At 36.3% G+C, this 15,337-nt stretch overlaps 1 protein-coding gene across 1 annotated transcript in view; it reads right to left on the reverse strand.

The window, feature by feature from the left end:
• Positions 1-382: 382 nt before the first annotated feature.
• Positions 383-15,337, reverse strand: part of VPS13A (vacuolar protein sorting 13 homolog A) — a 231,700-nt gene continuing 216,745 nt past the window's right edge. The window contains exons 69-72 of the mRNA XM_024738949.1: positions 9,717-9,802; positions 6,394-6,517; positions 3,734-3,808; positions 383-1,836 (exon numbers count right to left, since the gene is read on the reverse strand). Of these exons, the coding sequence (XP_024594717.1) occupies positions 1,786-1,836; positions 3,734-3,808; positions 6,394-6,517; positions 9,717-9,802 (336 nt within the window). The 3' untranslated portion in view covers positions 383-1,785. The remainder of the gene's footprint in view (positions 1,837-3,733; positions 3,809-6,393; positions 6,518-9,716; positions 9,803-15,337) is intronic.

A 15,337-nucleotide genomic window follows, 5' to 3' on the forward strand; every position in this document is an offset into this window, starting at 1 on the left:
TTTTAGACTTTTCCCTTTTACTATGGGATACCCAAATAGTTATGGGTCTGTATTTTTCTGAGTATAAAGTCATGAAACTGGAGTAGGTAATGAGGTACTTGGCTAATGGCACTGACTAGAACTCCAGTAAAACAACATTTCAGATGAGGACAATCTGATAAAAGCTTTCTGACTACCTCTACTCTTAGGTTTAATTCTAACGTATGCAAAATTGGCAGAGCTCAGCAACAGAGAAAAAGTGCATGTTACTTTGAATAAAGGTCATCATGGGAGCATGCACTATGATGAGATTTGAAATTTGTCATCTCGTGACTAAATTTATGTTCAGCAAAGAAAAAAAATTCTGAAGGAAACTATTATTAATAAACAATGAGATTTGTAATCAGAGGAAAATCAATAATATTTAGTAGCAAGATTTCGTCAGGAAGAAATACAATTACAGTCTGGCATGCTGTTTATTTTAGCTTTTACAACAAAGCAAGGAATCTGAGGAGAATTTCACAACCATTGACTTATATAGTCTCCAATTCTAAAAACAGTTTATAGTAATTTGGCGGTACGTTCAACATGCATCAAATACTTTGTATTATTCAATAACTAAGACACTGCATCATTCTCTTCATGGTTCACAATCATATATTCATCCCCTTTCACTTGAAAAAGTCCATTAATATCAAGGTACAAGGATCTTGGACAAAAATCAAGGAAAATACCCCCCCTGACATCTTTACTAATGTGTAGCCCATGATTTTTGTTCTGACGAGTATACACTTAAGAGTGATTCTCACTTGAATAATTGTAGAGAAAGCAAACCAGGAATTCTCAATCTATTGCCAACAGGACAGGTTACTGGGTTAGACTTTAGGGTACATACACTTACCCGACATGCGTATAGAGAGGGGCTGTCTGTTCTGAAGCATAACTCGTATTAAGATGGTGGGACTTTTGTTTATTTCATACTACCAGTGAATAGGAAGTTGGTATTGTTAAGGCCTCAGGAATTTTCCTTTAAGGTCAGCAATCTATTAAACATGACCTTGGTAAACCAAGTAGATCTCAAGGAGTTGGCTTGAGGAAGTATTTCTAAGGCTTGAAAGTTCTGAGAGGGGCTTTCCCTTTTTGGGTAGCACACTCATTTCTTCAAGCCTTTCTTAGGATGAGGCTTGAAGGGGTATTAGTCAATCTGTATTATATAAAATAAAAAAGATTGTTTTTCATAGTCATGCTATGTACTTCAAATAGTAATTCAAACCTACCCTCTATTTAAAAAAAATAAGGAAAATCATACCAAAATATTTATCTGTAAAAAGAACTTCATGTTTCTAAAGAAACTATCACCAAGGTTATCTTGATACCACTAAGGCAATGTTTGATTTGATCATATACCCATCACTCATTCAGGGACCATGAAGCAAGCATGATAGAACTGTAAAATGTGAACTAGGAACATTACATTTAGCTCCATTAAATTTAGGCTAAATATGGGCAATTTCTCCACCATTACAGAGAATCACCTGGAGCAAATATTTAAGATTCATAAAAGAAATATTTCCTTTATAAAGTAATTAGAATTGTAACCAGATGCATGATTCAAGTTAGAAAACCAAACGGATCCCCAAAGAGTTGAAATAGTTTCATCACATAACTGTTTTGCTTGACTCTGATTTTTTTTTTTTTTAAGTACTTGAAATTACTTCTATACTATACTCCCCAAACAGGTTTTAGAAGGTACAAGGTAGAAATTGTAATGATTTATTGCTGTGTATCTTCAGGCAGCAGTCTCTGTCAGAGGCTCGGGGAAGGTTCTCTTGCTTCTTCTAGCTTTCTGAGGATCCACTGTTGTGGGGAAATGAAGCAACATTTACTTAACTTCAATGAACTTGCAATGACAAAATATAATGAACGAAAATCTAGAAGTTGTCTTTCCAGTTTAGTTAGGAGTATACTGCTATAGCCAATAATTAACTTCTCTATGCAGGAGAGATCATTCACTGACTTAAATGGCCCAGATGACTCAGGGACAATGGTACTGGGTTTGATTTAACAGTAGTAATAATGTTTTGCTAAGGTCTTCGGACTTAGATGTTCATCTTCAGAATAAGCAAAATAAAATGAAGCATCCTGAGAGAAGGGTAATTTGACAGCTGGATTGAATAACTCTGGCATAGTGTGAAAATCGTCTATGCAGAATTCCTTTCAACCTATGCCAATTCTGCATCACAAACCTTCACGATTCCATATACTGGATTCTACTGATTGAGTAGGAATAAGTACATATAATTCTACAGTGGTAGTAGCATAGCAACATTCTTGAGCATATTAGGTGCTTTTATGATACATTTTTCTAATTTGAAAGGATCTGAAATCACAAAATTAAAATGCAAATGAAGTGTAAACCTTTTTGTCAATAATGTCTATTATCATTAGGCCTGCATGACAAATAAAAGCCATGGAGGTGATACTGGTGTTATCCCATTATGAAAAGCTTAAGCAAAGATATTTGTGCTTTTTTACTTAAGAAGAACCTAGTGAAAATAGCTCTAAGGTAAGTAGAGAAAGAGAAACGGACTCAGTAGCCTTCTCTGGATGTTTCTGGCAGAGCAGGAAGATTAAAAAGAAACCTTCTGGGATAAAATAACACAGTGACAGAGATTAAATGGAAAACTTATTACAGAGAAACTGAAGGTAATGTCCTTCAGCAGCACAAAGAAGATGGCCTGAAAGTCATGCTGTCATCATGCTCTACTGTCTCCCTGTTCCAGGCAACATGCATATTGAGGGTGTAGTAACTTTACCCCTCTTTCTTTGTAACTTGGCCTCCTTTCAGTTTTCTACTGTTAATACGTCAGTGTTACCTTATATCCCAATGTCTAGATAGAAAATTGCACAGCACATGCTAAATGGTCCAAGGTACATGTGTATGGGTGGCAGAGGTTTCTGGTTTGAGCTCCAGATGTGAGAAGTGAACTGGTAAATAATCATAACCAGCCAGGACCAACACAGAGAGGTCGGGAGGCCCAGGGATTCATTCAGTAAAGAACCCATGTGTTCTTATTGTAAGTTTCACGGCAGAGTGAGTATACTTCAGTGTCAGGAATAGTGTCTTAGTTGTGACCAACGAGGTAGATAATCAATTCATAGTCTTCCTTTTCTTGACCGTGCACTTCCTTATAACTGCCATAATCCCTAAAGTATGTATAGTGCTTTTCAGTTCACATAATTCACATTTTGAGGAAGCTGAGGTTAACTGACTTCCCCAAGGTCCTACAGTCAAGAAGGAACAGAACCAGTATTTAAACCCAGATTTTCTAACCACAGGCATGGCTCTTCTTCCCTTGTGCCAGGCTACAGTAATTAAAGGAAAAAAATCACTATAGCTGTACAGTAGAGAAATAAACAATGTGGGGCTATACGTTTCCTGCTGGAGCTGGTAGATTAGCATTAGAGTGCATTAATTTCTTTCATTTGTTGGCTTTTTTTGGCAAAGTATTACAGTTAGGATTTAAAATAAGAGAACAATTTGATTTCAAAGACAAGTAGGTGTGTTGAATTCAATCTAATGAAAAAATAATTTGGGGAAAATATTATCTAGTTACATATATTAAAACTGTCAAAATGCAAACATAAAATTAAAAAACAAACACAACTTATCTGCCTTAAAGAATAATGCAACTTACATGGCTTTGAAATGAGAAGCTGCTATCTGTTTAACCAAAAGATTGACTATATTTACCCTTGCATCCTCTGGAGTCTTGAAGTTAATTATTTTTCCAAACTCTTTGGCATGGAATACAGACTTCACCCGCTCCTATAAACAGAATAAGTAGCTTCATTAACATGGGAATCGAGTTGTAGAAATACCATAAAGAAATGCCACCAAAAAAAAGCCAAGAATGAGAAATCAAGAAGAATCAAACACAAATGGAAAAAAAAAACCTAAATTCTAAGCCATCCGTTATCACTAAACCTAAGATAAAAAGTTTTAGGTGAGATTTCAGTTGCTAAAGCCATCAAGGGTTGATGCAGAGGATGGGAAGATCAATCTAGAAGCAGTACCACTGTTTTCCCTCTCCAAGTAATGTCTCAGATAGTTCTTGATATCTGGCTATGGCCTCATGATAAATTCAGCTCAAAAATAATGTACACATGTATGTGTGCATACATATACACGTGTTGTATAGGTATGTATGTGTGTGTATGTATGTGTTTATATATGTAACTTCTGACATTTTAAACCAATAAGAATGCAGTAAGAATGTAGCTTCAGGATCAAAGAAATCAGGGTGGGTCTTAGATTCTATACGATTGTCCTCCACTTTTTTTTTTTTTTTTTTTTTCGGTACACGCGCCTCTCCCTATGTTGCGGAGCACAGGCTCCGGACGCGCAGGCTCAGTGGCCATGGCTCACGGGCCCAACCGCTCCGCGGCATGTGGGATCTTCCCGGACCAGGGCACAAACCCGTGTCCCCTGCATCGGCAGGCGGACTCTCAACCACTGTGCCACCAGGGAAGCCCTGTCCTCCACTTTTTAAACCCTTTGATATTCTGTTGTGTCTGTGGGAGGAGAACTACCTAATGGTGGATGTTAAGCATTAGAGGGGCAAACAGAATAGGATTATCGAGGAGGAGTGTGGTGATTACTTCTATTAACCATGGGTAAGGACACAGAAGAAGCAATATTTTACTAGTCTAACAATTTCTATAAGTAATTCAACTAACCATGCATATACAGACTCCAGAAGAAATCAGATTATTAAAAAAAAAAAGTATGATTGCTGATATAAGGTCTCAAGGGAAAGGTGAAAGGGGAAGAAATCAAGGAGGTAAGAAGTTTATCCCTGGAGATAAAGAAGCTAGGAAATGCAATATGGGCTACAGCAGAGCCTAACAGCTACTACTATCCATCATTTCATATATGGCCACAGGGTTATGCATTTTCTGAGTGAATCAGAGAAATTCTCAATGGGTAAGTTGGTCTAAGATCCTCAAAAACTAACATCCAGTCTACTTAAGAGCTGCCCCATGTCTTTGGAATGAATGGTAAGATTGGATAAATGGTCTTCACTAGTTAAGCACAAGGCCTAGGGACAGTTCTGTTCTATAGGCTAGTCTAGAAGAAATCTGTTGTTTCTGCCTGTCTGCATCCAATGCCCCTTCTTCCAGTAACAATTTCTTGAATCTTCTTTGGGTAACTATTTTTCACCCTCTTTCACTCCCAAAACTTCATATAGACCTGACCCTTCCTTCTTGGTAGCACCACAATGATCCTGTGACCCTCACCTGGCCAACTGGCCCATTCCAGCCCCTGACTAAAGTGACTGGTTCAGGAACAAGGAAGTGACCAAAGGTGGCCCAGTGAGACCCAGTGAGAAGCTTTCATTCTGCTGAGCTAGTAGGATATGAGCCTGGAACTTCTGCTGGCCATAGTGTCACCAAACGATAGCCTGCTTGAGAATGAAGCCAAACTGAAGAAAGTAGAACCTAGAGATGAGGGCAGCAAAGATGGACAAAATGAAGGAGGAGAGGAAGGGTGTGGGAATAAATACTAATGACAGCATTTGAGCATAATTAAGCTACAATATATAGACTTGGGTTTTTCAGTTATATGAGCCAATTAAATCCCTCAAAATCAAACCAAACAAAAATAACAGTGAACAAAACTAACTTGGGCTGAGTCACATATTTCTGATTAATATAGCCAGTGCCAAAGCGGCCCTTTTCACATAGGTGTCTGGTCAAATACTGTGAGGCCAAATACATTATCTTTTATTTCTCTGTGTCACCTACAACCTACAGTACCTAGTGCAATCATCACAACTTACAATGGATGTAGAGACTCTGATGATTTACCAAATGACTAGCAATTTGCTGTATTTTATATCAACATCCAAATACCAAGTACTGTTCTAGCTGCTAGAAATCAGAGTGAGAAATGGTCTCCGCATTCAAGAAGATTATAACTGAATTAGGAAGATAATATCTATAAAAAGAGAAAGAACTATCAATAATGGGCTGTTAGAGCGAGAACTTTTCAAGTGTCCATCAGCAAGATTTTCAGGGAAAAAAAATTCTGTAGGCAACTGCTAGGGATTCTGAGGTGTACAAATATCTCACTTTAGTGCCTTGGATAGCAGTGGGAAAGCTGCGGTTCTGTTACTGAGTATAAAATGAGGGCCCAGTAACGTTGTGGTCCATGTAAGAGCACATAAAGTAGCACATTTTTTCTTGGCCTAGCTTTCTTTTCTTTAAGCTTGAGTAAGGCAGCAGGTGTAAAGAAAAACCATACAAAGACCAAGCAACATGTAAAAAAGAGGGAGAGACATTACAAAAGTAGAGACTATTTTAATGTGTTGTCTTCAGTTCCAAGTTTTCAAAAAAATCTATTCAACATACCTTTGCTTCAATGCGCAACCTTCTCTCATGAACAATGAATGGCTCTTTGGTAAACTCATCAAAACTATACTGCCACTCACAGGTAAGCTGTCCAAACGTTCCTTTTGTTACAAACAATACACCACTCAGAAAAAGAAAGAAAGAAACCACTTTAAAAACTGAAGCACTTATATCCAATAATATAATAATAATAATAGCAGGATACACATTCTTTGCAAGGGCACATAGAACATTCACCAGAAAAGACTATATTCTGGGTCATAAAAAACGTTAATGAATTTAAGAGAACTGAAATCATGCAAAGTATATTCTCAGATCATAATGAAATTAAACTAGAAAACAAGTAACGGAAAGATAACAAGAATACTTCCAAATGCTTACTTAAAAGCATACTTCTAAAAAAAATCCACGGGCCAAAGAATCTCACAGGAAATTAGAAAATAGTTTGAACTGAATGAGAATGAAAACATAAAATTTATGTAGCAACGTTTAGTGGGAAATGTATAGCACAACATACTTATATTAGAAAACATAAAGTACTTATAAAGTCAAATGTATAAGGAATGTTTTTAAGAAATAGGAAAAATGTAGAGAACCAGCTACCAAGCAATATTTTGGAGAACCTTCATGTAATTAATGCTTTAGAACAAAATGCTTTTAATACTAAGACTCCATGTAATATATTTACCAACCTGTATCAGAAAGAGGTTTTTAAAATTAATTCTTGTTTTACCCCCATTTTGAGGAAGGAAATCAAGAGATGAAAATTCATTCTGTCTATAATAATTCTATTTAATTTTTCCTTCAAAGGTCTTTCTTCCCCAAATCTTCTTTCTGGTTGAAACATCAATTGTAGGTAAAACCAGAGGTTTCTTTAAGTGACATATACTTTAAGTTTAGGGACTAAATTAAAGAAACAGCTGGCACCTGGCTAGAATGGAAAAGGAGAAAGCTAATGTAGATTTATTTCTTTCATCTCAATCTTCTACCTCTGATCCCCTCTTTCACCAATCTTGGATTATAGGGGCTGCTGGAACAAACCTACTGGTCTTCCAGTACATCTTCAACCATGTGAAAAATCAAAGATAGGCTAATCTTATTTCAGGCGCCTAGTACTCCCTCTCCTGATTAAAAGATTCTTTATCTTCAAGTGCAAAATTTGGAAAGAAAGGACCTCCTAAGTATAAATATCATCTTTCAATCAACTACAACTAGCTTACTACATGTACTCTGTCAAGGTTTATGTGACCTCATTTAAAGAGGTCTACTATGCTGAGAAGAAAGTAATTTCTAAAATGTTGCAATGGACTTCCCTGGTGGTGCAGTGGTTACGAATCCGCCTGCCAATGCAGGGGATACGGGTTCGATCCCTGGTCCGGGAAGATCCCACATGCCATGGAGCAACTAAGTCCATGCGCCACAACTACTGAGCCTGTGCTCTAGAGCCTGCAAGCCACAACTACTGAAGCCTGAGTGCCTAGAGTCCATGCTCCGCAACAACAGAAGCCACCGCAATGAGAAGCCCGCACACCGCAATGAAGAGTAGCCCCCACCTGCCACAACTAGAGAAAGCCCATGCACAGCAACGAAGAACCATCGCAGCCAAAAGAAAAAAACATGTTGCAAGATCTGGAAATAATAAACTTTGCAACTGACTCTTGTTTAACTCTGATGAGTCACCCTTCCCTCAGTCAATGGGGAGAAGGGTTAATAAAACATGAGTGAATGCTGCTATGAAGAAAATTGACTGTTGAAGCATTGTCTGTAAGTATAAAAGTTCAGAAACAACTTAGATGTGCATTATAGCACATACTTCTGAATGAATACCAGGCAGTCATTTACAAATTAAGAAAGATCTCCACATGCTGACATGGAATACTCTTTAAGACACAGATCTTGGGACTTCCCTGGTGGTGCAGTGGTTAAGAATCCGCCTGCCAATGCAGGGGACATGGCTTCAAGTCCTAGTCCGGGAAGATCCCACATGCCACGGAGCAACTAAGCCCGTGCGCCACAACTACTGAGCCTGTGCTCTAGAGCCTGCGAGCTACAACTACTGAGTCCGCAAGCCACAACTACTGAAGCCCGCGTGCCTAGAGCCCGTGCTCTGCAACAAAGAGAAGCCAACACAACGAGAAGCCCGCACACTGCATCGAAGAGTAGCCCCCGCTCGCCGCAACTAGAGAAAGCCTGTGTGCAGCAACGAAAACCCAACGCAGCCAAAAATAAATAAATAGATAAATAAAAAGAGATCTTAAGTAAAAAATTAAGGTACAGGATGGTGTTAAAATAGATTCCTATTTACATTAAAATATGCATGTGTATGCCTTTATAGGCAGATGTATGCTTTGATAGCATGTTTGCTTGTATAGACATAGAATATTTCAAAGATACAAAAGTAGTTGTCTCTAGGAAGGGGAAAAGAGGGACTGGTATCTGAGATGGAATGAATACTGGCTTTCACAACTATACCTTCTAATACTGTGTGAGTTTTCTATATTTTATGTTACTTTTTAAACAAGAAAATTAAGATAGTGCTATAAATTTGGGGCTCAGAAATTATTAGGATTAAAAACATTAAAAATGATTGCTAAGTTCAACAGTCAACTCGAACCAACAAGATGCTTATATAAGCTTTTTGGCAGTGAACAAAGCCACACAGCTGAATTAGCCACTCCTTTCTATTCAGCCATAATCTCTCCTCCTCAGCCACAGTTTCACTCTGCATCATCCAGAAATCCACCCTACTACTGCACTTGCTTATTCTTTTCCGTGGTTTCATAATAATACTTCCTGCAAACACTTGCCCCTCCGAGGCTATGCCACTGTGTATTTTTACATGTATCCCTCTACTGTCTACAGGTTTATTTGAAGATTTGGCGGTAGTTGGGAGTATCCCCCAAAAAACTAATGTCTCCAGTGGTATATCTACTTATGTGAGTGAATCTCTCTATATTCTAATGATTAGATACCACCAGAAGACTACTGACTTCTGGGGCAACCTGAAATTGCATACCTTTTCAGAGAGGGGGAAGGAATGGTACTGCCTACCCTTGAGAGGATGGTTTTACAGGAATTTCTCTATCCATTTAGTTGGTTGAAACAAATGCTAAAATATTTAATTTAAAATTATGTTTGTGCATGGTTATGCATTTATCTGTATGCGTACAAAGTTTTAGGCACGAGGCTTGTAGAGCAAGAGAACCATAATTAGTATGAATCAGTGTTAAATATGTGGAACAAGATGTGAATAAAAACTGCTTCACTTCATGAGTGGCTATCAGTTAACCCCTTATCAAATTATATTAGAGAAAGAAAGTTACCTTTTGGTTATCATTAACATGTCTGTTTTATTGATCATGACATGGGTAAAATATTTGTATTTTGCAAATCTTCCATTTTCCATGACCTAAAAAAAAAAGGTGAGAGTGAGAAAACTGATAACATCCTATTCTAATACAAGTAATGCCTTACTGATCCTCTAAAAACCTTTCTCAAGGGGGCAAATCATTAGCACACTTACCCAGTAAACGTATTGTCAGAAAGTTGAATATTCACAAAATCACTTCTGCTTCCTTTTTAAAAGCACCTATTTGTACTGCTTTATTCAAGATTACTCCATTGCAGCTATACCAGTGTTTAATGCTAGATTTTTAGAAGATACTGTTATTTTACAAAGTTTAAGTGGAACCTACTGAAGTTACTATTAAACCATCACATTCATTTTGTCTTAGAAAACAGATTAGTATTTTTTTTTTTTTTTTTTTTTACAGATTAGTATTTGATCATACCTGTACAAAAACACATGTAAACACTAACACATATTTAAACATATGCATCACATAAATTACTATTAGCTCCCACCTTGCCTCTTCCCTGGAATTTCCATTATCTGCCTTACAAACATGCTCTTCTTTGCTAATTTCACAATTCATTCAAAATTAAGGAGCAGACCATTTCTGGACAAACAGGAAACCCCAGGACCAACATATGCAATAGCCTTTATTTATCTTTAAGACTGCTGAAACACTATCCATGACATGATCAAAAATTCTTTGTCTCAAAAAATATAAAGTTAACGACATAAGCAAAACAGGCTTTTTAAAATCTGTTCTCAATATCATTTGCTCTGAGGATGGAGTTACTCTGGCTATTTAGAATATATAGCAGGCTAGACTATTATTTTTTAAAGGCAAGCAATGTAACTGCGACTAAGATACATCAAAAATTTAGCCAAAAATGTTAGATCTCTTGAAGAAATTCCAAAAGAGAATATAAAGATTCTGGAAAATTGTGTTCCATGAGGCTATATCAAAAAACTAAAATTATGTAATTTAGAAGAAAACTAACAAGTGATTTCATAATAAAGTTGCTTTAGAAGGCTGATACAATAGACTTTTTATGGGAGGAAGAAGTTAAAAAAAAAACCCAGCAGGATAAAACATACAAATTAACTGCATGGAAGAATTTTCTAACTTCAAAGGTCCTAATATTGAGGAAAGAGTATCTTTACTATTTACTGTAGTGGGTGGGGCAATTAAACCTCAATTCCTGGAATTACAAATAAAAAAGGGACATAACCAGAGATTCAGAAGAAATTAATAAAAATTATTAACATAAATTATGCAAATAAATTTGTAAAACTAGGTAAAATGGGTCATGTTTTAAGAAATGATAAATTATTAACAGAAAGAAGCATCAAATATTGGAGAGGAAGAGTAGAAATTACTTTCAGATGACAGTATCTGGAAAACTCAAGTACACAAAATCCAGTAACTTTATTATATAAACAATAATCAGTTTGAAAAATGGAAGGAAAACAATCCTGCTTACAAGAGTAATAAAGATAAATATTTACACATAAGTTTAACAACATGCAGAATTTGTATGTTAAAAGCTGTAACAGTCTACTGAGGGGAATGACGGAAAATTTGAAAATGGAAATCCATGTCTTATTATTATTATTATTATTATTTTGCGGTACGCGGGCCTCTCACTGTCGTGGCCTCTCCCGTTGCAGAGCCCAGGCTCCGGACGCGCAGGCTCAGCGGCCATGGCTCACGGGCCCAGCCGCTCCGCGGCATGTGGGATCTTCCCAGACCAGGGCACGAACCCGTGTCCCCTGCATCGGCAGGCGGACTCTCAACCACTGTGCCACCAGGGAAGCCCCATGTCTTATTCTTGAATAAAAAAATTCATTATAATAAAGATGTTATTCCCCCACCCCATTTTTATACATACACACTCAATGTGATCCCAAAATGCTGTTTGTTCATTTGTTTTGGGGAGGGGGAAAAGTGATCTGACAATATTATAATGAAATTTATCTAGAAAAAAGAGTGATATTATCCAGTAAATTATGAAAAGAGAATGAGAACTACCCTAGCAGATATTAATACAATTTATAAAGTTGCAGGCGTGAAACAGTTTGATGCTAGTGGAAATTGTATACAGACATATCAATAGAAAGAATACAGATTCCAGAAACTGACCAAAATGCAATAGGATTTTATAAAATCCTATATATCCAAACATAGGAATTTAAGAAATCAAGACAGCATTTCAAATTATTGGTCAAAAACATGCATTTTCAAGTAAATGGTGCTTCAAGCAACTTGCTGGCTAAAGCTAGATTCCTACTTCTCTCTCTATTTTTTTCCTACTTCTCTCTTTACACCAAATTAATTCCACATGGATCACTGATTTAACTGTACAAAATGAAACTACAGAAGTACTAGAATAAAATAACATTTTAATAATCAAAGTGAAGGGTTAAAAATAAAACACAGGGCTTCCCTGGTGGCACAGGGAACTAATGAATAGCAAAACAGTAAGCAAATAAACAGAAATAAAACAAAAATCAAAGAATAAATTGGGAAAATATCTGTCAATACAGTGATATATAACTAATTTCATAACACACAGAATTCTAGTAATATGAATAAACCAATAGAAGAAAAATGAGTAAAATCTATAGGAAAATGTGTAAAGGATATGAACAGGTAGTCTAGCAAAACACAAAATCTGACAATTAACATATGAGAAAATGTTCAATCTAACTCAAAATCAAGAAAATTCAAGTTAAATAAATGTATCCTTTGAGCCAGCAATTCCACTGCTATGATTTATCTTATGCAAAGGTGTGCGAAGACATACTTATAGGAATCTTCATGGTTGTATTGTGTTAAATGCAAAAAACCTAAATGTTCAGAAACAGGAGACTGTTTAATTATAGTATAGCCATACAATGGGACATTACGCATGAAAAAGAAACAATCCTGCTTACAAGGGTAATAAAAGGTAGATCTGGGACTTCCCTGGTGGCTCAGTGGTTAAGAATCCACTTGCTAATGCAAGGGACACGGGTTCTATCCCTGGTCTGGGAAGATCCCACATGCTGCAGAGCAACTAAGCCCGTGTGCCACAACTACTGAGCCTGTGCTCTAGGGCCCCCGAGCCACAGCTACTGAAGCCTGTGTGCCTACAGCCTGTGCTCCGCAACAAGAGAAGCCACAGCAACGAGAAGCCCGCACACTGCAACGAAGAGTAGCCTCTGCTCGCCGCAACTAGAGAAAGCCAGCGTGCAGCAACGAAGACCCAACGTAGCCAAAAATAAATAAATAAATTTATTTTTTAAAAAAGGTAGATCTGTGTGTACTGATACAGAAAGATGGGCAAGATATAACTGAAAATAAATTACTAAGAATGAATTACTTACTTAATGAATAAATTACTAAGAATTTCTGGAAGGGTTGGTGGTAACACACCAAATCTGTTCACAGCATTTATCTCTGGGCTTGGGAAGGATAACGGTGGAGGTGGGGTTAGAAGTGAAGCTTTTATTTTTAACTTTACATCCTTTTGTTTCAGTTTTTTGGTACTGGAAAAGAAATTAGCTTGAAAGTATTTTCTTTTGTTCTATATGGCCAAGTTTTAAAATATAGAATACAAATGTTGATTTCCTCAAGAACATCACTACTACTAGAAGACAAGAGTCTATAAACCCCATTAATCGATTACAATCTTCAAATAACTTGAAAGCTAATGGTTCAATTCTAAGTAACTAACTTCTATTTCAATATTATGTTAAGTCTGGGTATTGCAGTTGAGTCTGCCTTTCATCACTTTCCACTTTTCAGACCCAATCTAATCCGTACATTTAAGAAATTAAACCACTTTTAATAGTCACAATAGCATCTGATATAAATAAAAGCTAAAAAAAAGTAACTCATGCAGTGCTTTTTGGAGTTCATCAAAAACCTTAAATGCAACACTTGAAACATGAATGGTCAATCTTTAAATAAACACATCGAAGATAACTCAATATACAGCAAAATTTTGCTGGTCAGTCTCCATTAAAACATGCGACTATGGAATAAGAACAGCATTAATGAGAAGAAGCTACAACTTCGAACTAAATCCCATAGAAGGATGGGAGAGAATGTGATAGCTTATCAGCCATCATCTTCCATCATGCTGTAAAGAATCTACAAATGTCATGCCTTTGGTCACAATTTCCTGCCAAATTATTTGACTCTGTAAATTCACTACATATGAAGCTTTATACTTTTCAAAACATCATTTGTATTATTTTGAAAACCTGGAATTTTAGACCTCAAGGAATATTATTGTTCATCCAAACTAATCCCTTCCTTTTACACATGAAGAAATCGAGGATCATTTAAGTGTCCTTCCCATCTAATCTTCACAACAACCTTGTATTATTAGGTTAAGATTACATTTAAGTGACTTGCTTGGGGTCATATTGTCAGTTGCAAAACTGGGCTCAAAAAAGTGGTTTCTTCACTTCTAATGCCAGTGCTTTTCACTACACCATGATAGTATCAGTCACACGTTTCCATGGTACCTGAAAAAGGTCTTCAATATCCCTGGATGCTGGATGTTGCTGAGGAAGGCTGCTAAAGCTGCTCAGGCTGGCTTAATTTTTTTAGGTTAACAGCGTTCAAGTAGTGTAATATTAATACCTTATCTTCCTTCACCCCAATCAGATACTAGCTATGAATGTTTCTACTAAAATAATTTGGGATACCCTTTAAAATAAATGAAGAATTAGCAAAACCAGGGCTAGGAATCACATGTAGTCTTTGCATCAAGACCAAAGTTAGGCAGAAAAATCAATGAATTTGCCTGAAGTATCAAGTACAATAGCCAGTACTATAGACATGTTAGCCTCACTTACATGCTATAGTGTTAAAGGAAAAGCATTTTTTGCCTTATTCATTAAAAAAATATATGAATTATCCATCATCATTTAAGAACTTTAAGAAATAAACAGAGAAGCACAAAGGAAACTACATTTGTTATATATAATTGTCAGAGCCTACAGGTAACAAAATGTATGGTTATTGATAAGGGTCAATTAGAAAAGTTGCATTAGAAAAGTTGTATTAGAAAAAGTTGCATTAGAAAAGTTGAGTATGTAAGCCTTAGTTTACTAGATATAAATAAATCCTAACCAAATTGATTATACGTTAGAAACACACAAAAAGTAGGAACTGGAAAGACAGTTGTGTCAGGGTTATCCTCTAATAATATTCGTATTTCCTGCCAGATAAGTCCCAGTACTTTAGAAAAAGAACATACCTAACAACTATAGTAATACAGAAAACACTGCTAACACTTTCCAACCATCTAAATGCTATGAATTAGCACAGTTCTATAACAAACACATTTCTGAAAAAACAAAGCAAAATATGAAAAGATAGACATGAACAAATCACTAACATGGAAGACTTTAAATCCCAAACAATATAAGGTGCTAATATTCATTGCAAATATATTTAAGAAAATTGGGTAAAGATAAGAATACAGTTAAGCAAAAAACAAAAACAAAATCTGATCAAGATCTGTTTCTTTTGGAGGATGAGTTTCATAGAGGTGTGTATATATATATATATATATATATATATATATATATATTTTA

This window comes from Neophocaena asiaeorientalis, unplaced genomic scaffold, assembly GCF_003031525.2.
Source record: "Neophocaena asiaeorientalis asiaeorientalis breed wild unplaced genomic scaffold, Neophocaena_asiaeorientalis_V1.1 scaffold249, whole genome shotgun sequence".
Taxonomy (NCBI): domain Eukaryota; kingdom Metazoa; phylum Chordata; class Mammalia; order Artiodactyla; family Phocoenidae; genus Neophocaena; species Neophocaena asiaeorientalis.